This window comes from Lissotriton helveticus, chromosome 6 (genome assembly GCF_964261635.1).
Source record: "Lissotriton helveticus chromosome 6, aLisHel1.1, whole genome shotgun sequence".
In the NCBI taxonomy this organism is placed as follows: domain Eukaryota; kingdom Metazoa; phylum Chordata; class Amphibia; order Caudata; family Salamandridae; genus Lissotriton; species Lissotriton helveticus.
In genome coordinates, this window is record NC_136067.1 from 949,829,060 (window position 1) to 949,856,749 (window position 27,690).

The 27,690-nt window shown below is 42.4% G+C and overlaps 1 protein-coding gene across 1 annotated transcript in view; it reads left to right on the forward strand.

Annotated features, from left to right (window-relative positions):
• Window positions 1-22,703, forward strand: part of HEATR1 (HEAT repeat containing 1) — a 412,033-nt gene extending 389,330 nt beyond the window's left edge. Inside the window, exons 37-45 of the mRNA XM_078648603.1 lie at window positions 2,909-3,059; window positions 3,953-4,111; window positions 6,564-6,698; window positions 6,797-6,901; window positions 7,007-7,175; window positions 10,367-10,518; window positions 16,290-16,448; window positions 19,702-19,810; window positions 22,157-22,703. Coding sequence (XP_078504729.1) covers window positions 2,909-3,059; window positions 3,953-4,111; window positions 6,564-6,698; window positions 6,797-6,901; window positions 7,007-7,175; window positions 10,367-10,518; window positions 16,290-16,448; window positions 19,702-19,810; window positions 22,157-22,245 — 1,228 coding nt within the window. The 3' untranslated portion in view covers window positions 22,246-22,703. The remainder of the gene's footprint in view (window positions 1-2,908; window positions 3,060-3,952; window positions 4,112-6,563; window positions 6,699-6,796; window positions 6,902-7,006; window positions 7,176-10,366; window positions 10,519-16,289; window positions 16,449-19,701; window positions 19,811-22,156) is intronic.
• Window positions 22,704-27,690: the final 4,987 nt, after the last annotated feature.

The following is a 27,690-nucleotide window of genomic DNA, read 5'->3' on the forward strand; positions in this document are numbered from 1 at the left end:
GTGTGTAAAACTGGGTTTCACGTACTTGTTGTAGAGACTCGATATGTTGGTTGGTACGTACCTCACAAATAGCTACACCCAAATGCCATTGAAAGAGTGGTAATGTCAGTAGTTGGTGGAGGTTCGTACCTCTTTAATCATGCATCGATTACCTTTCTCAGACCGTAGCAATCACGCAGATCGCAGAGACCACATTTTGTACTTTCACCCTTAATTGACATTTGACATATCTACCCGACTCTTGATGTCTTTCACTTATCATCCTTGAAAAAGTCCCAGGCCAATCGGCCACTGGGCGAAACACGTGTTAGCTTTTGTTTTTCTTTTTGCACCATTACCCTGCTCAATTCAAGACAATAAAGAAGTTTCATTTATTGTCCAACGCAACACATCTTTTGGATATTATTTCCCATAAATCAATGTAGGATTAAAGAGATACGAACCTCCATCGACTACTGACATTATTATATTTTATATGAGGACATATCAGAATGAGCAGATTTGCCCCTGTGATGTCTATTATTATTACTGGATTTTGCAAGTGAGTCAGGAAGCCATCTTGGGGGCACTGGTCAAAACGAGTTCCCCAGCGACATAATGGCTTCACTGAAACATATGGTGTTTGGTATTAATAAACTGTAGGAAGCTGGCTCTTTGTGATATATCAGTGATCTGAAATACGGTGTAAAGAGTCCAGGGGTTCCCTTATAAGTAAACAGGGTCTTCCTCAAGCAATCCAGGGTGCTCTGTTAGGAGTAGTGTGGTCGAGCAGCCTTAGGCCTAACACAGAAGAGTGCAAGACGTCTGCAAATACACATAATGACCAATAAATGACATACATGACTCAAGAAGGAGAGCCACACCAGTTTGTAAAAATAGTAAGTATCTTTATATATGTTTAGGCATGAGAGAAAAATCGTTCAGGTAAGTACATTTTTAAATACGAACTTTTTTCAGTTCAAGAAGTGGATACACTGCAATTTTTGGGTTGTGCATGCAATGTTATCCTATGGAAGGAAGAACACGTTCTGCAAACAGGTATAGTACAGTGACTTATGGGACCAATTTGCAGGAGTTAAGGTGAGTGGTGGGCAAGGTCCAAGGCAGCACCAACAGTAAACCATCAGTGGCAGGGTGCAAAACAGCATATGGAGCCCAATGGTATTCTATGGAGCTTGGTCTATGCAAAAATTGGCTGTGGGCTGTGAACCGCCCGGGGAGCTCATGCCTCCCGATGCTCAGGGACTTAGGGTCACCTTTGGTCCTCTTCTCATCGGCCCAAGGGCGAATGGTGCAGAGGTGTCCTTAGTTGTCAGGGTTTTCCTTTCTGGATCAGTTGCGGTAGACTGGGCCTGCGTGCGGAGGCTTCAGGCAACATTGGAGGGTGCACAAGGCCACACCAAGGAGCCCTTTGTCTTGGGTATGCGAATCTGACTTCCCTAGAGATAAGGGGATGCTAACCTCCCACTCCTTCCTTCCGACTAGGGCCATTTGGCACCTGGACAGGCAAAAAAATAAGTACTTATAGAGGCCTATCCACCCTCAGGCTAGTTCCACCCCTAAGGTGGACTAACTGATGTGGATACGAAATTTAAGTCTACCATCTAGGTGATGGCAGAATTAGGAACTATGGGACAGGGTTATACCAACTTCGCACAGGAAGTGGTCATATAGGGGGCGTAGTGACCCCGGGGTAAGTATCCCATTGGCTGCTACCCTACACTACCTTAATGCCCCAAAATCTAGAATTTAGAGGAGCCTCTAGCAATCCAAAGGTGTCCCCATCTCCCAGAGAATCTTGAGACCAGAGCCCCCTTGTTGGTTCAGCCTGACTGATGGCCTAGTCTCAGCTTGCAACCCCTTTGTAATCAGACCATTCCCCTATTAAAGTGAATGGAACACCCAACGTCGTAACACACCTCTGTTCCCTGATGCCCCAGAGCCTCCTGAGGTGACCTGTTGGTGTGACCTTGCCCCATACTCACCTAAAGTCCTGACGATGTGTCCCGTAAGTCGCCGTGAAGTATCCGAAAGCAGTACATATATTTCCGCCATAGGATAAGATTGGGCATCCGAGCTGAAAAGCACCTCTGCACCTGGACCTACCCCCCACCCCCCGTACCGCCAGAGGTGCCCTCTTAGTACTGCCCTGAACCTTGCCCCATACTAAGCTTAAGTCCAGGAGATTGGTCCTGTAAGTCGCTGTGAGGTACCTGTCAGTTGTGTATGTCCTTTAGTCATAGGATAATATTACTGCTTCAGAAATTGCAATATCCATTTTTTAAACTGTAAACATTTATAACTCAAAGTTCTTACCTGATTCAGATGATCTAAATTCTTGTAAAAATGTGTTTATTTAAGAAATTGGTGTCCGATTTCTTTGAATGTCTCACTTACTGCCTTTGTGTGTATAATAAATGCTCCGCACTACCTTCTGACATGCGTAACTGCGCTCTCACGCTACCAAAAAAGAGAGCATTTGCGGTGTCATGTGTGCCTCTGTATTACCTTTGGGATTTGCCTGGACTCTTTACTCAGTGTACCTCTTTTTGGTCAACAATATAAAGAGCCTACTTTCTACAGTGACCATGTCAAAAAGGGACACTTTCCTACAGTGCAGTATCACTGGTTGTCTGCTTCAGGTTCATATAGTATAGTATGTTTTCCCTCATTAGAGCTGTGAGATTGCAGTACAGGGAGGTGAAGTCTTTAGAATGTAGGCTCAAAATGCTGTCATTTGACTCTATGGCTCACGTATAAGAGAGAGGCTAGACATCACAAAGGGCCAGATGTATCAAACAGTTTTACCCGTTCTGTGTCTATGGGGAAATGTGTTCATACATCTGGCCCAAAGAGATTTGATGCAACTTGTCTCGCGAATAACATGCATGGGTTTGATTGCTTGCAGGTTGATGCCATCTGTGCTGAAGGCGCTGCAGCACAGGAAAGAGCTGGTCTCCAGTGAAATTTACTTGTTGAGCGCAGTTACTGCTCTGCAGAAAGTTGTTGAGACCCTTCCACATTTCCTCAGCCCGTATTTGAAGGACATCTTGTTGCAGGTGAGTTGGATAGAAAGGAAAATGTTAATGATGGCTTTGTAGGACTTGCACAAGATTAGTAGAAGTTCAGCACGCCAATCAGTGACAGAAAATAGAATACAGTAAGTTATAATTTACTGATCCATTAAGCTGCCAAATGGTTAAACTGTAAATGTATAAGACTTAAAGGCTAGGTCACCCTTCCAATATAATAGCCCATACAAAAATTCTGAATTCAGAGGTCATGGGCTCAGGAGTGCCCATTCTTTCCTTTAAAAAGCCAGTATTTATTCCCTGCATGGAGTTTAAACTTTTTTAAAATGTGGAATATCGGCATCTATCACCTTAGTATATCTCCCCTTTTATCTATCTCTGCCGCACCTTCATCAAATAAGAGCACATTAGAAGACCTTCTTAAGGATAGCTCTTAAATGAATAAGTGTACGATTGCAATAAAGTTTCAGATAGCCAGCTTAAGATCTCTTAGTACGTTAATTTAGGTACCAACATAATTTCCGATTTCGCTTGATGACATCATACTGATTGGTAGAAGATGGACACGAGGGAAATGCTGATTTGTGAATTGAATCGAAGTGACAGGTTTGCAAAGAAGACTAACTCTTGATCATGTTGGTCATTTTAGAGCTAACTGCAGACCATTCCACTTTGTCATAGGCTTGGAAGTTACAGTATAAATTAATGTTGGTCTTTGGAGATAAAGCCATCCTTTAATGTTCTGTATTTTGTATATGGGATGATTTGTATTGCATGCTTCAGACATGCAAGATCATTTTGCATACTCATATCTCATCTTCCCTGTAAATCGTTGAGAGGAATAATAAATAAGACATCATTTTGTACAGTGCTCCCATTCAGTTGTATGCTTTTTTTTCACTTTTGTCACTTTCACCTAGGTTGCGCGTCTGGAAAAGATTGCCGGCCAAGTCGGTCCAACATCCCAACTTTATCTGCGGATTTCATCACTGAAAACCACACTGGCAACTAAGTTAGCTTCCAGAGTCATATTGCCAACTATCACGAAATGCTACTGTGACCTGCAGGACACTCGACAAGTGAGCAGACATCAGTCATGCAGCGGTGCAATGTTTTTGTGTGCATGAGGGGGGTGATGAGCATATTCTGTTAATGGGGATGTGTGGATGCAGTCTGTTATATTCAAGGAGGTATTTCAGCCAAGGAATTAGCTATGTTTGGATTCAATTCATGCAGTGAGGTGAATTTAAGTTTATTGAATAAAAGATTATTCCTTTTAGCATTTGTTCTGAGTCAGGCTGGCAGGATCAGGGCCTAAGGTATGTCCTCTCTCAATTTTCCTCTCCATCCCATTGCATGTCCTAAGAAACTTGTAGGTATCATAACAAATCCTTTTGTCACTGTTTGTAGATATTGCTTTCTTGCTTTCGACCCTTTAAATAGAATCCTGACCATATCTCTGCAAGCGTATAATGAGATTTCGGGGCATAGATCCCAGTGCATGGTGCTACATTAAAGTGTGGGGTGGCGGATCTACCTCTAAGTGTTACAAAACAATTTAGGGTGGCATTTTCCCAGAAATCCCTCCATTCTGCCTTTCTCAGTTCCTTCTGCCGGCCCACCATGCTAATGATATTGCTTCAAGAATCCTCTTCCATGTAGTTAGCTTTGTGGCTTGTCTCTTAAGTTCCTTTTACATTGCCTCAATGTTGCTTGAATAATTGCAGTGTTCTCCACTGCCCAAAATCTGCGCTCAGCTAACACAGTGCATCCCTGCAGTTGCTCAATGTCATGTCTGATAATAGAGACATTTTGTGGCACTGTATCCCCATACTAAATCGCTTTGTGCATTTCAGAATGAGATTTCACAATTCCAAATTAAAGGGTATGTTATTGTCTATAGGTTCTTATATGACATAATTCTCCACAAAGACCAATTTTGCTGCATCCATCTAGTTTGTTTGAAAAGCTTTCATTGGTGGTTCAGATTACACCCAGAACCTCATGCCTCTGTGTCACTCCTCGATTATGATTACATGGGCTACTGCTATGAGGTCCTGTGCCACCACAGAAACCAGCAGCCTGATGAAACCTAGGCCTCCACTGCAGGTCCCTGACAATGAAAGATTCAGGTATGTCTGCAATTCAAGGCTTTCTTTCTTTGAGAGACATTCTACAGTTCACCTAGGATTACCTCACCCAAGCCACTTTCACTTGAGATGGAAGTGCCATCATGCCGCAAACTTGATATTACAAAGCAGAGATGTGCACTTAAGCAGCAAAGTAATGGGCCGCCTATACATTGTGCAGCTCTTCAAACCCCCTTGTATTACACCACATTTGTTTTACATATATAAAAAACAACCTTACTACCAGCACCACTATCGCAAATGTTTGCCTACATGGGAAAACATCCTCTACCAAGATGTCCTGTATGGTCCCTGCAAAGCCCTTATTTTAATTTCAATGAGGCTCACTTCTTATTTTTAGGCATAGCTCAAATAGCATTCAGCTGGCTGGCACAATAATGTCAAGCAGCCCTTCTTGGGCCATGGGTAAGGCAGGCCTTTGCTGTCCCAGTGTCATGCACTCTCTCCATTTCATGAATAAAGCAAGTGACTTGTACCATCTCTTGGCTCCCATACCACCGCTGTCGGGAGCATCCACACTTTGGACTGATGATTGTGTTCTCCTGCGCACTCCCCATTCTTCTTGTTGTATACTCAGCAGCACCAGGCCAGGTCAGTAAATCGTCTCACCGGTAAAAAAAAAAAAAAAAACACTCATGTTGAACACTCAACTCACTTGTTGGGAGAACATTTCCTGATTACTTTAGCACCCTTGTTCAGAATGCAACCTACCAGTTGCACAGCAGTTTCTCCTTAGTCCCTGCTGTCAGTCATTGAACAATATTCACACTGTCGTCTGTGCGGCTCCGACCTGGTAGCTATGCACCTTGCATCTGTCTTAGCCTCAGATCAGCGGATGCTAGATGGAGCATAACGTTACTTCATTAGTTTGAAGGAGGTAAATGTGGTGGATCTTCATAGAGACAATCCTCTCCTGCCATTTTGGCTACTGAATATATCTTGTGAGAACCTTTGAAACCAAAAGGAAAGTTGTTTCTATTGTCTTCTAAACAAATCTTGTCAATGGAAGGATTGCTCTGAGCCTAGGGCACAAGTTTGAATCCTGGCAAGGGCAAATCAGACTTCCAACCTTGTCAGGTAGATAAATTGAGCACAATTAATTAATGTAATCTTAAAACCTGTTACTCACTTGCTTTGAAATAGCAGAAGTGGGTTAAAAATGCTATATAAAAACAAAATGTTAATATTGTATGCAAGTAATGTTTTTTAGTACAATTTCTATTTGGAGAATCAATGTTGACATCTTGCTGATGACTGTGTTTTTTAATAGTCCAGAAAGACAACATGTTTGCTTCCAATTTGCCTGCTAGTAAAGCCTCTTATGTTAAACTGTTGTTGCCATGTCATTTCTTACACAATCTTTACTTTCTGGTCCTTTCAGAGCAGCCTGGCGCCCTTGATGGAAATTCTGAAAGATCATATTGCTATCATGGAGAAGCAGCAGCTTGTTTCGCAACAGTCTGAGCTCACCACCTTCTTCCTAAAAGCCCTGGACTTCAGGGCGGAGCATTCAGAGGTAGGTTACAGGTATTTATTTACCCAATACTGGCAACAAAGTACTCATTTTGATCATTCATATGTCAACCTCCAAATGATAACCTCTGTTTGTCGCAGGCGGATCTGCAGCACGTTGGCCAGATAGAAGACCATGTCATTAACTGTTTAATCATTATGGTCATGAAACTTTCTGAAGCAACCTTCCGACCTCTTTTCTTCAAGGTAAGTGTAATGATCCTTCCTAAAATGAGGTGGAGGAGAAGTATATCATTAATAAGTGCAAGTTCTTGTAGAGAAAATCATACATTTTTGTTTTACTCCTTTTAGTTATTTGACTGGTCCAAGACGGAGGATGCAACAAAAGATCGCCAGTTGACGTTTTACCGTCTAGCTGATTGCCTGGCTGACAGATTGAAGGGGCTGTTTACTCTATTTGCTGGTCACTTAGTGAAGCCTTTCGCTAGCCTTTTAAATGAGCTCAACCTAATAAAGACTGGTATGTTTCAAAACTTGCTATCTGCAGATTGCATTCTCTTTTTGCTATTGTTTACTTCAACTGATGCATGTTTATTTACCTGCATTCATACTCTAGTGTTTTGCATGAAATTCCCCATACCATTTTACATAATCTTGCTGGTATTGAGTGAAGATGTCTCATTGACTTTTCGTCTCGCTGGTTGTTCACAAATAGCTCTTCATGAAATGAGTGAGCACAGACTTCTGAGGAGATAAAGCATGCATTTGGATAAACAAACATGGAAGCAAACATTACAGTATTTGTCCAGTTTGGTTTATTGGGAGAATATTCCCCACTTTTGAAAAGAGTTTTGGGACATTTTAGATCATGGCTGGAGTTCACATCGTTAAAGGTTGTGCTACTACACTTGTTTAAAAAGACAAAAAGCACAGTAGTCTCCATCACTCTGTGCCAATACCAAGAGTACCACCCGATGTATTGGTCATCATAACAGAGGGACCATGCTCATTTCACCAATAACCTCATTACTCTAGGTGATCAGGAAAAAAAATCTACCTGGTTGAAAAACGTTAAGAATTGATAACACATCGGTAACAAGATATCTTACCTAGTGAATTATGATGTCTGCTATCGAACCACCAATAACTGCCATTTCTCAACTTCCCAGATGACACTGAATGGGACAGAATTGGCCCTGGTGCAAATAAGGGGGATTCAACTCTGTGAATCCGGCGCTAAAGTGCTGAGTTGCAGCATTGGCGTGAGACACCCTGTACAAAGACTTACTGGTTAAAGAGTAGCCAGCAACTGGTCTGCACTGAGCTACAGGAGCAGCCACACTATAATCTCATAGAAGAGTAATCAGTAGTGGTTGGTTAAGGCCACACACCCCAAGCACCTTTTAACGTCTTCACCAGTCTAAATCTGCTCTGTCATACAGGTTGGAGATGTGAAGATTTAGCATCCCTCCTAGCCTATGATAGGTTATGCATTATCACTTTTCAGGACCAGATCTCTTCTATGAGCAAAGACGCCTTGAACTGCCATGGAAAAACTAAAGTTTGGATCAAGGAGAAAACAAAACATACAAGAGATCAACAGTAAGGTAGACATGAGCAAATGAACTTCAAATCAGGCACCAAAAAAATCCAAAAATAAATTAATCCCTGCATTACAGAAGAAAATGTTTATGGAACCTCCGCAATATAGTCTAGCCATCCTGCAGTGATAAATCAAATTTGATAGGGAACATGAACAGAGGATTCTGATCGAAGGATAGTGTGTCTTGTTGATTCTGTTAGAGAGAGTAGATGAATCTATTGGGTTTCATTTGATGAGACTGGGAAGATCAGACTTTCATTTCATGCGTCCCTGTGACACATGCACCAGGCAGATGGAGAAAAAAGGAGGTATTTCCTTACTGAGGAAGTGCAAGCTAGCCTATCCTTACTTGACCAGCGTATGACTACCAAACCCCTGTAATCATTCTTGTGGATCACAACCCAAGAGAGAACTAGTCCAGGCAACAGTGCAAAGAAGAAACACAAACATAAAATATTAGCAGCTAACGCAAACTGCCACAGAAGACCGTGCAGTCGAATGTGCTTGGAAAAATCCTGAAATGCATTCTTTTATAGTGACTACTCTTGTAAGCCATGATTTAGTGTTTATTCATTTTAGAATTGTAATAACCCTGATCAGAATATTCTGAGACTTTCATAGTAGAGCTATACCTGATTGAGCACAAATGACTTAGCTCCTATTGCTGCTCTCCTTTTTGGGGTAATGCCTACACCAGGGCCTCCTTGTAGAGTTCTGCAGGGATCCTCAGTGCCACCTTTGCTTTTGAGTGTTAATCAATCCATCTATTTCTTGCAAGATCTCCACCACCTTAGTTTCAATTTTACACAGTTAACACCAAAATCCAATTTCAGATCACGTGAGGTCCAAAGAAAAAGCATCATGTATAGAAGAAGCCTTTAACACGATCCACATTGAAATTGGGAAATAGTTAATAATTTACTGAGTTGAAACAGATGAGCTATGAATATCTCTGGAAGAGCATGAAAAAGCAAGAAGTAGGCCATCATGAAGTGCTACCCAAGTTAACGTAGTAGTCAAGTTTGTGAACCGTTTAACATCTATTGAAATAACATGTTGGTCCTTCGTAGTTAAGTAAAAGTTACAGATGAACAAAAACAAACTCCCAGAGGAATGGTATTCAGACGTTATTTGTGTGACTAACCAAGTATATAAGTATTGAAAATAAAAGTTAAAATATGAAGTATTTAATCATGAAATGATATAAAATGTAATACTTTGTCCTTGTTCTTTTCAACATGTTTAAAGTGTATTATAAGGCAAAGTGGGGTATTTTGGGCAACAGGCTAACTTCCTAGTGAAGTGCATGTGCGAGAAAATATTGTTGGGATTGATAACCTAGAAATATGCATTTACTGTTGATAATTGTTGGTGTCTAGATCATCAGTATTCCTCCTAAAGAATTATAGTTTGGAAGTATTTATGCTAATGTGAGTGGACAGGAAACTATGCTCCTAATTAACAAACGTCTCCTGTACAAAGCAGTATTTTGACCTGCCAACATCCCCACAACTTAAAAAAACATTTTACAACTATAGTAAAGAAATGCAATACCTAAACCACTGTTTGGCTCACCCATCGCCTAACTCTGGTTTCGCAGCTAAAGGTACTGAAGAACCAATGCTGCAAATCGTTTTACACATTTTCATATATCCATGCAAGTATAGCAACCCAGAAGATGGATGAAAAGCTTTACGAGCAAAATAAGATCCCTTAAAGATGAACTCAATTTCAGTTTACATTTAGAATTAAGTATGTCCATGAATAAATACTTAGTATTGTTGTTGCACCTAAACTTTCAAGCACAGGTTCTTTTGAAGCACTGGTGACTGATGCATTGTTAAATTGTGGCTGCTCCATCTCATCCAGATCCTGCCCCTTTCCTTTTAGTAACTATTTTTTCACAGACGCTGCCTTTTAAATCAATTCCTGTTCCCTCAACATGCAAATAAAATGGAGTAAGATATTTAGGTGCATTCTCAGAATTTTTAATAACAAAAGGAATAACTAAATACATTTGTCATTGGTAGCAAACCATGTAGAGGGTTGAATTTGATGCACTAATTTTGCTTTTGTCTTTATTTGCCTCTTTTGCAAAACACACCCAGATGAAGATTTCTTTGGTTATAAGAACAGTGAGAAGAGCTGTTTGCTGCTAGAGGTCATCATCGACTGCTTACACAAGATATTCCTCTACGACACCCAGCGTTTTTTGAGCAAGGAGAGAGCAGAAGCCTTAATGATGCCTCTAGTAGATCAGGTACTCAAATGTCTACGTCAGTTGTATCCAATTTGTTTGGTCATGAGCTAGCTTGTTTGAACAGGGTTGAGTGTGGATGTGATCTCCAACAGCATTGCAATGTTTACTGTATTGTACCTAAATAGGCAGTGTTCGCTTGCCAATACATGAACTGTGATGCAAGTTGGATTGTTGTTTTTATGCCTTATCTTTAATAGGACGCTTGATTCTACCCAACTTCAATAGCCATTACTATTGAAAGAATTTGCAAAAATGTTACGAAACCTTTTTTTATAATTCTTAATTGTTGCCAATTTCACATCTTACGAGTATCCTGCTGGTTTATAAACCCTATGATCATAGAATTATGTAGCTCAGGCGAGCCTTGCTTTGGTGCACTTCAGCTTCACAGAATATGATGCGACTTTGGTACATCTGTCTTTAGCAGTTAGTTATCACACATTCAATGTTCTGGTCTAGTCTGAAAGATAAAATATTGTACTTCAAAGCACATTAGGTTGCTACCGTTCTGTTAAACCTGATGGGAGGGTAGGAGCATTTATATTAGGATGGTCTTTCTCTCCCAAGAACATGTTAGGAAAACGGGTGCAAAATAGTTTGTGCAACAGAGCAGCAATACAGTGTATGAGTTGGGCACTTCCACCATAAATTGGAAGGCAGAATAAGAATTGCTAGAATTATTTATTTGGATGAAGTAGTCATCGGAAGAGTGCAAATATTTAAGACTGGATAGTGACAGTCCAGGCAGTGAGATTGAGGCACTATCCATCTGTTGTGGGTAATAACACAAACATATGAATCCTTAGAGTGTAAAATCCCAAACTTGTGCTAAAACATATTGATTGGTACACCCTTAAGGTGGGAGGTGCTGAAGTTGTTTTAAGCCTCTGGAGGCCAAGCAGTTTAAAAAAAAACCAAGATTATTAAAGTTGATCCTTGCACAATTGTAATCCTAGCATGCACCAATCTGGAATGTTTTTTCCTTGTTTTCAGAATTGTCTTTAAAGGAGAAACACAAATTATTATTATTGTTACGATTAATAACATTTAGGAAGAACATCTGGTGATCTTGAATATTAGCAGGCTGGAGTCTAAACACAAGAAAGGTCAGAAATGCATAACAGGCAGAGCTCACAGTTTTACCAAGCCATGCTCATTACTTCCAGCCAAACAGCTTTATATTGTTCAGTTATTGTCATGCTACCTTTTCGACCAACCTTATGTAATTTTTTAGATACTCTTTTCCATCCACTACTGCTATGTTTATCTGATGTAGAGTTCCGCCGTGCCTGTCGTTTGGTGTTTTAAAGACAATGGGTCTGATTTCGATATAGGCGGACCAGTTACTCCATCAAAACTGGGACATATATTCTGTCTGCCGATATCTAAATCAGGCCGATTGTTTGACAATTTCTGGGCCTTTTATTGTTTTCTATGTTCTATCAGATAGAAAACAAGGAGAGGTTGTGGACTTAAAGTAAAGGATATCATAGAGGTTGGTGCTTCCACTGTTTGCACCCTCAATGTCACTGTATTTTACCCAGACTGCAGGAATTTTGTGTCGTCCGATAAATCTGGGCAAAGGGTTTCTTACCATAAGCTTTAATCACAGAGTGTAATGAAACCCTCTGAAGTGGAATGGCTTTTGAGGGTGAGACAATCTAATGAAGACAGAGGACGGACTACTCTTCTAGCCTTACTGAGTCCTGTCAGGTAACAGATATGTGTTACAAGTGCCTTTTACAATCCTCCTTGTGTGCAGCAGTCTGGTTGCTTCTATCCACGTAAGGCCCAATTCAAGGCTACCAATGTAACGAGTTGGTGTACAAACTTCTCCACAGAAAAATATACCCTTTCAATGCGTAAGGGTGGCTATTGTCGCCAAGTCATGGACAAGTAGGTGTCAAATTTTATGTTCAAGAGCATGTTTAAATGCAGTTTAAAAGGTGGTTTTGCTGCAGCACTTGAGGTCTTAGAAACGTTTCTATGACTTGGCAATTATTTGTAGTCTATATTTCAACTGGTTCAGCTGCAGTTTTTGAGTGCCTACATGCTCCTGAGGAGAAGTGTGTTTTAAGTTAGAAGATACCATATGTTTAAGGGGCTACATTGTTTCTGGCTACAGCATAGCAGTTAGTGTCTAGTCACCACAGGTGTGCAGGAGCTTGAGTAGTCTGAGCTGCTGTTAGAAGTTACTTTAGGAAACAGAAGAGTTGACTGACTTTATGATTATAACTTGTGAAAGGCTGCTGAAGACGAGGCTCTTGGTCATAGCTATATCCAAGGTATGGATAAACAAAACATCTTTAGGTGTGCCGGGTGGGATTACGCATTGGGTTTATAAAAGTGAAGCTTCAGCTGAGGAAAATCATCTGTCATAACCCATGTAATTGGAATTAAACATCTTGTGCATCTTCCTCCCCTTCATTTGTATAAAGTATTTATTAATATCTTTGCAAATGTGCTGGCCTGTTTTTAGGCTCTTCATAGGAAAGAATCCAGACACAGTGGAACAGTTGCTAGTTCTAGACATCGCGGCAGACTTCACTGCATCAAGAGAAGCACAGTTAAAGGAGAACTTGCACCTACTGCCAGAAACATAATGACAAAGGTTGTAGGGTTACTAAACCGCCTCAGTTGGGTCATTGACATCTATGCAAAGTGCCTTGACCAGGGGTCACCAACCTTATCTTTAATAAGAGCTCCCTATGTTCACTGAAAAGCATCCCAAGCTAGTAATATTAGTGGTGTCATAGTGGCCACATCAAACAAGACTACAGTAGTGGCCACCCAATCCAGGATTACCACCTCAGCTCAGTTCATCAGGCAGGGTTGTCAACAGTATTGTAAAAAGGCTATATCAGTGTTGGAGCCTCTACATGGAAATGTATAACAGCCATAGCTTAAATGCTTTGGCACAGAGGTTTTAGTGATAACAATCCCCTACGCCAAATGATTTATCACTCAAATATCTGGATTAAATGTATTTTTGAAATTCAACTCTTTTCCTCCAAACATCAGCATATAAGTTCTAAAAATACACACATTTTCAACTTGAGTACACACTTTTCAATTTTGGTCTGCATATATTAATTCAGCCCAAGCATAAACTGGTAATTTAGTGGGCTGGGCTGCACACAGAAGAGCTATTTTTAGGTAACTGAAGAGCGAAGTAGCTCACGAGCTACCCATTGGAGAAGTCAGGTATTGACCTTCCAAGCCTGCTACCTGAGCAGCTACTGCATTCTCCATCTATAAAATGCCAGCAGAAACTAATTAGCACAACATATCTGCTATGGGACTTCTTTTTTTCTTGAATATGCTTAGACAATAACACATGCTGGCTAACCAGTCCTTTCTACCGGAGTGCAAATGAAAATGGTGATCCTTCATACATAAGCATCTTGACACCCATTCGTTCTTATTCCTTATCTTCTCATATCTGACCTTGTGCTCCGGTTTTCTTCACTCCATCAGCCTGTGAATTTAAATGAACCATTTACATAATACTTCAGTTTAAAATGCCACTCATCCGCTTCATCACCCAAAGTGCTCCAGTAAAGACCATTTAGTCTTTCATCAAATTCCTGTTTTAGGCTGATATAAAATATTGACTTTACCGTTTTGTTGACCGGCGTCATAGGTGCAATGTCAGCAGATGCAGATTGCAGTCTTCTCATTCTTAACCCCTCAAGTAAAGGCATCTTAAAAAAAAGTAATCTTTCTCTTTCTACCGGGTATTTGTTTTATACTTGTATGGTGTCATTCGTTCCTGCCTTACAGAATTTCTCATCATTGCTCCTCTCAGGTAATAGTGCCTTTTCTGTGCGAGGTTCAAGTCAGTACCTGTGCACCTTGCAGATAATGGAGCAATGACTCATCTTAGGTTACAGCAGCAGCTGAGAAGAACACTGTTGTGTATGAATTGACCCTAGGAGTAAAATTAGGTCTTCCCCTTGGATCTCTGGTTCGTTTCATCCTACCTTAGTGAGTTCATTGGGCAAATACAAGCCCACTGTAGGTCTGACTCCCTCTCTAGAGGGTCACATCAGTCTGTTGTCAGTGCAGCCTGAGTTTAGGAGGGACATCCTCTCCGTTGTTTGCACCGAGGCCCCGCACACCTCCATTATAAGGTTCTTTTTACAGTCAGCACTAGGGGCCATATGTCTGAAAAGTTTCTGTTTCCGATTTCCAAAAAGCATTTTAATAGATATCGTTATTTGGAAGTCGCATAATGATATGTACAAAGGTAAGCATTCCACTATTAGCGATTCCCAAAAAATTGCAATCGCAATTAGGAAATTTTCCATTCGAAATTCACACTGATGCGATTTCCAAATAGGAAATTGCTATTTGGAAAATGAATTCACTTGCAGAGGGGGGACATATGGTAATATGTGTACCATCAACACAACTAATAACGTTTGGAAACTGGGCAACCCGATAAAACAGTTTTGTGTGTTGTATATCTTGATATCTTGGGGAGTGTTTGGGGAAAAAGAATTTGGTTCAATTTGCCAAACATGACATCACCCCCCCTTACCCCCCCCCCCCCCCCCCCCCCCCCCCAAAACAACTTTCTTAACCTAGAAAAAGCACTTTGTGACACTCCTCCTGCTACTGCTATTGACTCCCTGGTAACTGCCAGAAGCTAAAAGGATTAGTCAGCACAATACCAGCACATGTGTTGGAATTGCATTGCGTCTGATGGTTGGGCTTTGTAGCTGAGGCTGTAACTCGGCTATTTATTCCCAAATTACCTCACTACTCGGTCTATACTTCTCATAAAACTCCTCCTCAGTCTGATCAGAGTGACCTTCACCCTAAATATCCTCTCCTTTCTCCTCCTCCTACCACCCAAAATCCTAATCCTCCTCGCCAAGACACATAGAGTCGCCATTTTGAAAGAGCCAGATGCATTTAAGGTGACTTTTTGTAGTTTGCTCCTAATTACCACCTAAAACACATTGATGGTATTTGCATTTGATCAATGGCCATTTTGCGATTAATTGCAATTAGGAAATCCTTTTACATTAGTGTTAGTGAATCTCTATTTGGTAGTACCGATTTGCGATCTCCAAATTCGAAGTGCAAAAAATACGATTTCTACATTATGTAAAACGCAAACTAGACCATCTAAAATGCCTTTTGTACTTAAGAAAACACAATTTTGCATTTCCAAATGACCTGAAATAGCGATCCGCACCGTTAGGAAATGCAAAATGGCTTCTTGCATATGGCCCTTTAAGCTTTGGGAAGCCATCGTGGCCTTATCCTGCCGACACTTAACTAAGTATAAGGAGGAGGTAGAGTAGGTAAGTATGGGAAAGTGACAGGATGAAGCGATTAGGAGAGTGAGAGTAATGTAGAGAGAGATCGATCAAATTTATCCACAACAACATTCATGTTTTATAATACTATATAATTATATAAAAATATATGAGCTTCACCACTCTGTTTGGTCTGCCTTGGGGAATATCTTGGTTTTAAAAAAATGTATTAGCTGGAACCAGTGCTGTGACTGTTAAATAATCATGAGGCACTGTAAAAGTAACTTAACTCTACTTCAGGTTCTTAGGCCTTATATGTATGTATCAAGAATATAAAATATATTCCTCAAAGCAGCCATTTGAGTCCTGTTGTGTATTCCTTCTTCATTTGACTGTTTAATGAGTAACAGTATTCACTTTCTGATGTTAAAAATATTGATGTTGGGTAGCATTGTTATATAGTTGCACATGATTTAATGCCATGAACTTTTAATTTTACAGCTGGAAAACCAGTTAGGAGGAGAAGAGAAATTCCAGGAAAGAGTGGCAAAGCATCTGGTTCCATGTATTGCTCAATTCTCTGTTGCCATGGCAGATGACTCTCTCTGGAAGCCACTTAATTACCAAATACTACTAAAGATGAGACACAGCTCACCTAAGGTTGGAAGCCCCTTTATCCTTACTATTTCTAATATTACTTTTGTTAATGTTTTAGGTTGTTGTTGACTAGGAACCTAACCCGTTGGCTGCTTCCGCTTTTTTGCGGCAGTGCGATCGTTTTAAAAAACGGGCGCGGTTGCGTCGGCAGCACCAGCGAGGTAGTGCTGCCGTCGGCCAATGGCCGACGGCAGCAGCCAACGGGTTAAATACAGCACCCAACCAATGACCTCGAATTCAAATCAGATTCTATAGGATGAACCTTTCTTTGGAAGTCTGAACTATGTAAACAGACCGTTTCTCTATACGGCTTGAAGCTGATATTTCGCTTGGTTTTTGCAATTCCAATTTTGTCATATAAGCAGGATGAGGCAAATGAAGATGAAGTGGTTTCTCCAAAATTTAACATCTGTTAATGCCATAGTTAGACAGAGAGCCACTAGACCCCATCTCTGTTCCTTTGATGTTATGACCAAAAGATCCCAATATTGCCGATGGTGAAAGCCTAGCGGTTGGAATTATTCATCTTACAGGAGACCTAACCGTTATTGCTTTAATTGTTATGTAAGGAAGCAATTCTGTATGCCACTGAGGCCACATACAAAGAGAGAAAGAGATGGGGTTCTTTAAGGCTGAATCGTGGGGGGCGTTGGGAGTATTGAAAAGGGCTTTATGAATGTAAACAACAGTTACGGCAAAGTTCTACACAAAACGGAGAGCAGTAGAATAGGACATTTTAGTGTGAAAGCTATATGAATGAGGCCACAAAGCTACACAATTTGAATACATCTCCAAAGAGAAGGGAGTTATGTAGATATTTACATAGTGCATTGTTGACAAACATGAAAAAAATATCTGGCAAAGTCAGTGGGCAAAACTTCTGAGTACAGTTCAGAATTCAAATTGTGAAGGTAGTGGAAAAATCTGCTGGCAGTGAAGTATAATGTGCTAAACATCAGGCAGTTTTCTGTTGGGGACAGACATGAGCTGTTAAAGTGAAATGCGGTTCTGGGTATAGAGTCTGCTAGCCAAAAAACGATGGAATACAACAAGTGTGAGCACCACACTAGTCTCACCCATGAGCTACCACAGAGAAAGATGTGGCTATTGTGTGAACTCTCCTGGAAAAAGCATACATGCTGCCTAACTGAGTAGGTGGAGTTTTCATTGCCCTATTAGAACTCTCAGGATAACTTATACTGGTAGCAGCTGGGAGATGTCTGATTGGTGAGGTCTTGACAAGCTGTACAGACCAGTTAATCAAGATACTGGAGTACTGTAGGTTCCACATTTACAAAAGACAGAGATGGAGTCAGAAATGTAGTCCTGTATGTTTACTCCTATGTTTGGAAAAAATTCCCATATTTTTAAGGACTCACGAAGCCTCCCAGGAGTACTTATAGAAATATTTGCCAACCCTACATTTTCTGTGGAGCTCACATTATTAATATTTACCCTTGCAGAATAGCCACCTGAAGCCTTATTATGCATAGTGCCATGGGGGTGCAATGGGACAGTGCACCCTCAGGGTACTACAGTATTACAGAAGGGGTTGCAGACACTTGTGATGCCTCTTCTGTGATATTGATAGCACCATCACACATGTAGGGCCAGCACTATCTTGAGAGGGTGTTCCTTCATCTGTTCATCTGCATGGGATGGGGGGGGGGGGGAATCACTCTGCCTTTGCTCCCACTTTCAGTTGCCCCACCCAGCCAAGGCCAATGAATATCTGCGCGATATGGAAGACTGTGAGCCTTTGTCCCCATCACTTATTGTGCCACCTAAGAACAGCGGCGCAACAGTCAGTCTGCCCTCTGTGGAAAGCCCTCTGGAGGGGGCAAAGGGGGCTCGCGGTCTCCCTAGTCATCCCCTGCAGGTAGGTGCAGTCACTCATTGCACCCGCCTACAGAGAAAGACGGACCAGCTCCTTCAAACTGCCGTCCGCCTTTCGCTATAGTGCTGCCCTCAGAGCTACGCGGGTTTGCAGCTGCCCTGGGGCATAGCATTACCAATAATAGGGCACACTGTCCCTGTTAGCGCCCCACACACTTTTTTCCAAAGGTGCGCTGTTGCGCAAACATGGACAGTGCATCTAATACGAGCCAAAGTGTAGCTTTTCACATGTGGAAATTAGATATAAATGTGCATTTGCGAGTTAAACTTTTATGTTTATTCCTCCACAAGGAATTTTCTTCGTTCTATAGAGAAAGGTCCCCCATTCACCCATTGAATGTAATGCTGTAACCTCCTCGTGCCCACTTTACAAAGTCAGTTATTACTGCGCTTGACAGTACATCTAGAAGCATTAGCATGGTGGACAAAGTTCCTGCAGGCAGCATTTGAATATTTAAAATGTTGAGTTTGCTGGTGGTGACTTTTGTTGTTAGCATTTTTCCGAGAAATGTCTACAGATTTGCTGTTCTAGATTTTGAAATTGTCTAAATCCTGCCACATTGAATAAATATCTGTAGTTTTGCATTCCATTTACAAGGATACAGGTCTTCCTGTTTTGATTTTGACAATAAGGATTGCAATTTTGGCCTTGTAGAAGGATTGATTTCTGTTTCCAAATTTAATTTAACCTTAAGAGCAGATGTAACTTTGTGAATCAAGTTTTGACTATCTGAGGCAGTACAAATATTCAAATGCCGATGCGTAGCATCATGGGGTTACCATACTAAAGAAACACAGAAAAAAAGACTGACAACAAATGTTTGTGAAGTGAACTGTGTAGGCAGAAGATACTTTGAGGTATTAGAGACAAGATGTTGTAAAGATAAATATTCATGGCCTCCATTGTGGTAAAACTTCATCAGTATGTTTTGCTCCTGAAATTAAGGGTTCAGTGGTCTTCAGTCATTTCGGGGTGGCTAATTCCCACACAGTTACAAATGGGATTCTGTTTTCCCTCTGAGAAATTGGGAATTACTGCAGGAACTGACAATACCACGCCCAGTTGCTGCTTTAATTTCCTTGTTTTTCCTTCCTTCCCGGTAGTTAAAGTAACTTGTAAATGGAGAAGAAAGGCTAGAAAGAATGCAGGACAGTGGAGTTAGTAATAAGTGAAACGAAAAATTGAGATTTGAGGATTGGCAGTAACAAAGAAGTAACATTACACATGAGATGGTATAGTTCTGCTGCTAGCATTCTCCTCACGGATGCAACCTAATGATTAAAATAATAGGTCGGAGTTTGTCACATTTTAACATTTGCTGCCTTGTTCTTTCATCTGATATCACCTTTTCCTTTATAGGTCCGCTTTGCTGCACTGATTGCTTTGGTAGAGCTTGTTGAAAAACTACGGGAGAACTATGTGGTTCTGTTACCCGAATCAATCCCGTTCCTGGCAGAACTCATGGAAGGTAATGTTCCACTTATGCATTCTGTTTTCTTAGAAGTATGTCCGTCCATCCCGATATCATTTAGGAATGTAATCAATTGTTCAAATAAATATATGAAAAACACAGTCCCTAAGCAGGCAGCAATTCATAAAATATATTTTAGCTTGAATAGATAGTTTTGTTAAATACATGTTTTTACTGATACTTTAAGCAAAGATGAGTTATTAATATTAGTATGTATTGGCATGGCAGATTAATCATTTGACCCTCATTTTAAAAAATGTAAAAAAGAAAAAAGAATTCTTGAACTTTGTGGGTCTAGTCCTGGCTAGGGCATATTGGTTATACATAACACCATTAATTGAAGGATGGGGGTGTAAAGGATGTCAAAATCTGGGGGAGCCTTCTCCACAGCTTTATGATCAAAAAGTGGGTTACAGGAAATATTTAGCCTACTCTATGCTGCTTACGGGTTGGTGGTTACAGGAAATATTCCGCCTACTCTATGCTGCTTAAGGTACTAATGCTGTCGAACAAGTGTGTAGTACAAATGTTACAGCAGGTTTCTGATTCGTCCTTGATGGTTTTGAGTACAGTTTTATTTTGCTCAAGTGCTGTCTGAAAAGCAGCCAGAAAATAACATTTGAAAGAGACCCAACCCAAGCTGGTTCTGAAAACTTAGACAGTGGATCCACATCCCTTGTCAGCAAAATGTGCATAGAATAAGGATCCAAGTCCCTTTACTATCTCCCAGCCATAGATTCTTGATGACCAAAAGAGGGAGTTCTTCACAGAGTACTTTAAGATCTGTTGTTAGCTGTGGCTGGTATCTGCATGACATCCAGTCTACCAGACGTGAGGGGACATCACCTGAAGTCTGCACTTCCTGCTGGTGTAGTTAAGGCCCTGTCTCAGCGACAGTTTGCCTCTTAAGAGAGCGAAGGAGTGGCCTGGTCCTGCAGGAGGAGAAACTGCCCAGAAACTGAAGCCCAAAATGCTCTTGGTGAAGTAACCAAAGTAGACGCTCAAGGAGCGAAGGCAGGAGCGGACTGATTTTGGAAGGTGTCAACTGGTCTCCCTAAATGGTTTTGGTCATAAACCAGATCCAGTCTTTTACAATAATCTAAATGTTGCCTGTGATCGAAAGTTTGCTGTGACTGAGAAACTACTGCTTCTGCCGCCAAGTACTCTGTCCATGCCAAGGTGAGGGACCTGATCGGCACGGAGGCTGCAACTGCTGTGCCAGCATCCCCACTGCAACTTAGGGATGCTGTGCCTGCAGAATGTGAGAGCTGCCACAAGGACCCACCATGCAGAAATTCCTGAAGTCTTCAAGTTCCGAAGGAGCCCTGACAGCTCTGAAGCCACCGCCTCAGAAGGCAGGAAAGTTGCAGGCATCCATCTCACAGCCTCCTGGACTGCATATCCCAGACTGCGGGGCTTGCGAACTGTGTGAGAATGAGAGACTACGTAGCAGACTGAGGTCTGTAGCCTAAACTAAGGCTAGGGCAAGAAGTGAAAAGCAAACTGGACCATCAGGCACATGTACGTCTTGGAGGTGATTGATAGGACTGCACCTGCGCCCAGTCAGCACCATACTCCGGATCAGACGCCAGGGAATTTAGGGTAATCCATTAACAGTGGGTGGGTACTAAGGGGTGTAGCACTTCAATATTGCAAACAGAATTCCAAAGCTGTGTTCCATTCCCCTAATTGATCTGTATAGTATCGTGTGATACTGCATGATCAAATCACTTTCCTTTAATTCAAAAGACGACCACTGGGCTGTTCCTAAAAAATCCAGCTGAGCTGGAGGCTATTGTGTCTGTTGGTTGACTGCTGAGTGCTGAGCTCTTGCCCAGCACTTTATCTCCCTTAAAAGCCTTTTACTTCTTGCCCTGGCTACCCTGGGAGTAAAGCGTGGAAAGGGTGAACTTGGCAAGTTTGCAGAGCCATAGTAGGACGGACCCCAATACACCAGTGTCAAACAAACTCATTGGCCCCCCATACAGGGCCTGATAGTCTACTGATTGGGGTTATTAAAAAAAATTACATATCTGTCCGCAAACAATTTGATGCACTTATATCATGAGAGCAAAAGCAACAAAAAGTTTTAGCAATTTTACACACTATAGACTTTTCCTATGTTTCAAATGTTAATTACGTTTGCTGGTGGTGTTGCAAGGTTTTCAGAATGGTTGTCTTTTATCAGAAGTTAACATGGTCAAAGGAGCAGTGATTGCTCATTCTGACCGGTCAAATTGTAAAGGCAAACGGTGTGATTCAGTTTGATTATTGTCTTGGCTTTCGGGTGATTGACCTTTTATTTACCGTTTTTCTTTTTTTCCCTTTGACCGTCCTTTTCAGATGAATGCGAGGAAGTAGAAAATCAGTGTCAGAAAACAATTCAGCAGCTGGAAGTTATCTTGGGCGAACCACTTCAGAGCTATTTCTAAAAGCAGATTTTAAAAGGGTGTTTTAAATCTGTATTGTATATTTTTTAAATATATTCTATTGTTCGTGTTGCTAAATTGCAGAGCAGTAAACTCTGAAACCCTCGCATTTGAAGTGTATCATAAGCCTGTGCCTTATAAATATCCACTTTATATACTCTCTTGGTTTCTCTATATTTGTTAATGCTAAGAGTCCCATCTAGAAACAGCAGACAAGAATATCAACTTTTACTTAACTGTTAAGAGAGTCCATTTTCTTTAGCATAATATTTAATGTGGCCAAGGGCCTAAATGTTCACTGTTGCCCCATATTCTGCCTCATGAGAATGCACCAAGTGCACCCATTTTTACAACCCTCCGGAAGTTAGTCTTATCAGTTACCATACCAGTCTGTTTAAATTTTCAATGTAATAAATACTAAATTAAAGAGATTCTGACAGCGGCAGGAAATGTGATTGTTGTCATGTTTGTATGTGCTTTTGTTCTTGCTGGTGGGCAATATTCTCTTTCACGGTGCCTGTCCCTTCTATGCAATTCAAGCCCTGAGGGCAGTGCTTAATTTGGTTTAAAACATTTTTTACAAAAATTCTAAAGGGCCAGAGACTTTGTTGGGAGGCCACTGCAGATTGCACCACCCATTGCCCCTGCCAACACAGACAGTACCAACATAATTACTAACCATCCCATCCCCACAAGTTTGACAGTTCCGACTATTCCAGGCCACCCAAAGGTATATGAATGGTGCAGAGCAGCAGGTAATAGTAATTTGTAATGTATATTTAATTATTAAACAACTGTTGTAGTGCTCATGTCGAAATGAGACAAACTGCACCACCATTTATTTATTTTATTTATTTATTTTGAAAGTTTTATATAGCGCGGACAAGATCCTTGCAGATATCAGAGCGCTTTACATAGAAGGGGTACATGAGGGAGCATAGTCAGACAGATAAATCAATAGAACAAACAGTACAAATAGGTGGCTGCAAAGCCAATCATGTGAGTAATAAGACAGCTGATACAAATAAGCAAAGGGGTCAAACATGTGGTACAGATCGGTACAGAGTATTAACAGAGTTCGAGATAATAGTTCAAGTGTATTTAGCCATGGGGATAGCTTTTACTTCATTTTTAAAGAGTGTAGTGGAAGAGATAAGCCTGGTTTCGGGAGGGAGTGAGTTCCAGATCCTAGGCGCCATTCCTGAGAAGGAGCGCTTATGTTTTTTCCTTCCGGAATCTTCGAGGTTTCAGCAGAAGATTGTTAGTGCCTCTAGTGTTTCTAGTTCCGCCAGAGATTGTCAGCTTCTGAGCGAGGTAGCCGGGTGAGTTTAGGTGTATCGCCTTGTGTGTCATGCAGGCGATTTTCAGATGTATTCTGGCTTCAAAAGGTAGCCAGTTCAGGGATTTCAAGTCAGGGCTAATATGGGAGTGCTTTTTTGACTCAGTGATGAGTCTCGCTGCAGCGTTTAGAGAAGCTCTTAGGGGTGCGGTTGTAGTTAGGGGGAGTCCGCAGAGGGCGATGCTGCCGTATTCTATTCGAGGGAGGACTAGTGCTTGTACTGCGGTTTGGAAGTCTTTGGCTGGGAGGAAGGGTTTAAGTTTCCTCAGCGTATTGATTTGGAAGTTCGCTCCCTTTGTTGCCTTGCTGATATGTTGCTGCATGTTGAGATTGGTGTCGAGTGTTATGCCTAAAGATTTTGCTGAGTCCACGATGGTGGGTTGGACATTGAGTGCGGTTAGGTGTTTAAGCCAAATTTGAGTGGTGGCGATCTTCGCTGGAGGTGAGATCAGAAGGAACTCTGTTTTCAGGGCATTGAGTTTGAGATGATTATCGGCAAGCGAGGATTGGGTGCCTCTGATCGTTGAGTTCAGGAGCAGGATGTCTTTGGGGGATTGTAATTTGAGATAAAGTTGGGTGTCATCGGCGTACATGTGAAAGTGTACATTGGATGCTTGTAGCAAGGTGGTCAGAGGTTCCATAACTAGGTTGAACAGAGTTGGGGATAGAGAGGATCCTTGGGGGACGCCTAGCGTTACAGGTATTGGCGAGGACATCAGGTTGTTGCTCTTGAATTTCTGAGACCTGTTGTGAAGAAAGGAAGTGAACCACTTGAGAACAGTTCCAGATAAACCCATTCTTGTGTTTAGTAGTTCTAGTAAATTCTCATGTTTAACGGTGTCGAATGCTGAAGAGAGATCAAGAAGGATGAGGAGGCAGGTGTCGTTTTGGTCTAGCCTTTGAAGTGCGTCGTCAATTATGTGAGTCATAGCAGTTTCTGTACTGTGTCCTGCTCGGAAGCCTGACTGGTGAGGATTGAGGAGATCAAATTGTTCAATGTGTTTAGTCAATTGTAGTTGTGCGCATTTTTCCAGCAGTTTGGCGAGAGTGGGAATATTGGTAATGGGACGGTAATTGTTGAGATCAGAGGGGTCGGCTGTAGTTTTCTTTAGAAGAGGTGTGACTTGTCCAACTTTGAGAGAGTCAGGTATGCTTCCTTGTTGGAGAGAGCTGTTGATAATTTTAGTCCAGAGAGGGAGAAGCAAAGGGGTAAAGTCTTTTACTGCGGTAGCAGGAAGGGGGTCCGTGAGGTGATTGGATGGTTTCAGGGTGCTGAGCAGTTTGCCAATTTCTTCTTCCGTGTATGTGCCAAAGGTTGACCATGTAGCATTGTTTTTTGGTTCAATGGGAGCTAAGCACTGGGGTTTGGAGTAGAGGCTTGCGTCAATGAGGAGATCGCTCTTTATGTTGTCAGTTTTTTGGATAAAGAAAGCAGCGAAGTCTTCACAGGAGGGTGCTTCACGCCCAGTGTTGAGTGGTTGGGGTTGATCCTTGGATTGTGATCTGATTAGCTCAAACAGTTTTCTCGGGCGGTTTTTTGCTTGGTCGAGCTGGAGGCTGAAAAAATCAGCTTTTGAGCGTTTTATTTTCCTGAAGTAGGCGTTTCTCTTTTCCTTCAGAGCTTTTAGGTGCAGTGCAGAGGGAGCTGATCTCCAGGTGCGTTCTGCCATTCGCATGTCTCGTCTATCCTCATTGAGACTCCCGTCGTACCATGGATTGGAGATTTTAGTAGAGACTCTTTTTAGCTGCATAGGTGCAGCCTCATTAATTATTTAGGTCATAGCGTTGAGATAGTGGTCAGTCAGGGTTTGAACGTCCGTAGCGCCTGTCGGTGGGAGTAGGAGCTTGCGACTGTTATGGGGCAAAGAGCCTGGGTTGAGTTTTTTCATGTCTCTTTTCCAGACTTTGGGCTTGGCGGGTTGAGCCGGGTTAACTTTAACTTTTTCATTGATGAAGAATGTGACAATATGATGATCTGACCAGTCACAGGGTTGGATGGACTCGAGTTGGATAGAGTCCTCTTTGGAGATGATCAGGTCGAGGATAGATCCTTTCTCGTGGGTTGGGCTGTTGCATATTTGGGTGAGGTTAAGGGCATCGAGGAAATTTTTAAGACTATTTACCACCGCGTCATTGCGATCGTTCCAGTGGAGGTTGAAGTCACCAAGGTATATTTGGGTGAGCTGCCGTCCGGAATTGGTTGAGATCATATCCATGATTTGTTGGGAAAAGGTGAGGTTGTCCCTGGGTGGGTGGTAAATGCTGTGAAGAGAGCATATCGGTTTGCCTTCACTAATAATGTCGAGGCAGATGTATTCCCAGGATGTTGGGGATGGTAGGGAGTTGGAATTGACTTTGAGAACAGAGAGGTTGTTCCTGTAGATGCATGCGATTCCACCACCTATTTTGCCTGATCTGTCGAGCCTGATAATGTGGTAGTTGGGAGGAACCAGAATGATTATAGGTGACAAAGATTCAGTTAGCCAGGTTTCAGTCAGGATGATTAGGTCAAGGTCCAGCGATAAGAGGAGATCAGCAATGGCGGCGGAATGTTTCGAGGCCGATCTGCAGTTGAGGAGAGTGCATTTGAGACGGGGTGTGTTGAGGGTGGTAGAGGGTTCTAGAGAGAGAGGGTCTTTTCTAAGGTTATTGGGGATGGAGAATCTGCTGTTTAGTGTGTGGGTTCTAAGGGGATTTGAGTGTATCGCGGAATGGTGAGGTGTGAGGTAGTTGTGTGATTTTGGGGGGCTGGGTCATAGGAGCGTAGAAGGGTGAGTGTGTTGAGGTCAGAAGTAGGGTTGTGGGTGCGACGAGGGCGGTTGTTGCGATTGCGAGCTGGGATTGAGGTCCGGTGTGGAGAGAGTTGAGTGAGAGAGTTAATTGGAAGGGAGGGGGACAAGTTGGGCGGGGAGGTGTAGGTGTTGCGAGGGGTTGCAGGGGCGACGAGGGGGACGAGAGCGGTTGCTGCGAATATGAGCAGGGATTGACGCCCGGTGTGGGGCGTGTTGCGTGAGGGAGTCAGCCGGAGGGGTAGGGGAAAAGTTGGGAGGGGAGGAGGAGGTGGGTGAGGGGTGTATGGGGTGTGTGGAGAGTAGTTCTTTGATGATGTGTATGTCTTCTTTGATCTGAGTGAGGGTGGCCATGATGCTGTCCATCGTGGGGTAGGTGGTGGAGGTGGGGGTGGCAGTCAAAGGTGAATGACTGACCAGGGAATTCGCGTGCAGGTGGGAGAGTTCTAGTGGGCTAGTGTTCGAGCAGGGCTGCGTTGTGTTAGTGTACGGGATGGTGTTAGGGAAGAGAGAGGTTTTGGGCGGGAGGGGTGTGGATGAGGTAGGGAGGAGGTTGGTGATATGAGTGGGGGCATTGATGGTAGGCGGGGGGATCAAGGTGTAGGCTGGGAGACTGATAGTAGTGGTGGGGGTGCAGGAAGGGTAATGGGGGCTGAGAGTAGGAGGGGAAATGGGATTGGAGATGGTCCTGTTGTGGGGAGGGGGAGTTAAATTAAGAGAGGAGGTGTGTTCTGCGTAGTTAGTTAGAGGGTAATGGGGACTGAGAATGGGGGGGGATAAAGGGAGGGATTTGTCGATGTGCGCGTCGTTCTGGTGCAGAACTGGGTTAGGTGTGTTTTGGGTGGGAGCTGTGCTGTCAGGGGTGAGAGGAGTGTTAATGACAGCTGTAGGTGTGAGAGGAGTGTTGATGGTATGTGTGGAGGTCCGAGGGTTGGTAGAGGGGGTGGGGGTGTGAGTGGTGTATGAGGGGGAGTGTCTGTGTTTGAGGCGTGTATGGCAACTGCCTGGTGCTGAACTGGGATAGAGGGGTTGTGGGTGGGAGATGAGAGGTCAGGGGTGGTAGGTGTGTCCCTGATTGAGGAGTATGTAGTAGCTAACTGGCGCTGAAATAGGTTGGAAGGGTTGTGGGTGGTGGGAGCTGGGAGGTCATGGTTGGTGGGACTGGAGGAGATATGAGTGTTGGTCCGCGAATTGGAGAGGTGCTCTTTGAAAGTGGGGAACAAGTTGTCTAGTAGTTCCAGGTTCCTGTCTGTGGATTGAGATAGGACAATCCCGTTATTGTAAATAGTGATGGTGGCTCTGCCTGGAAAGAGTTGGGAT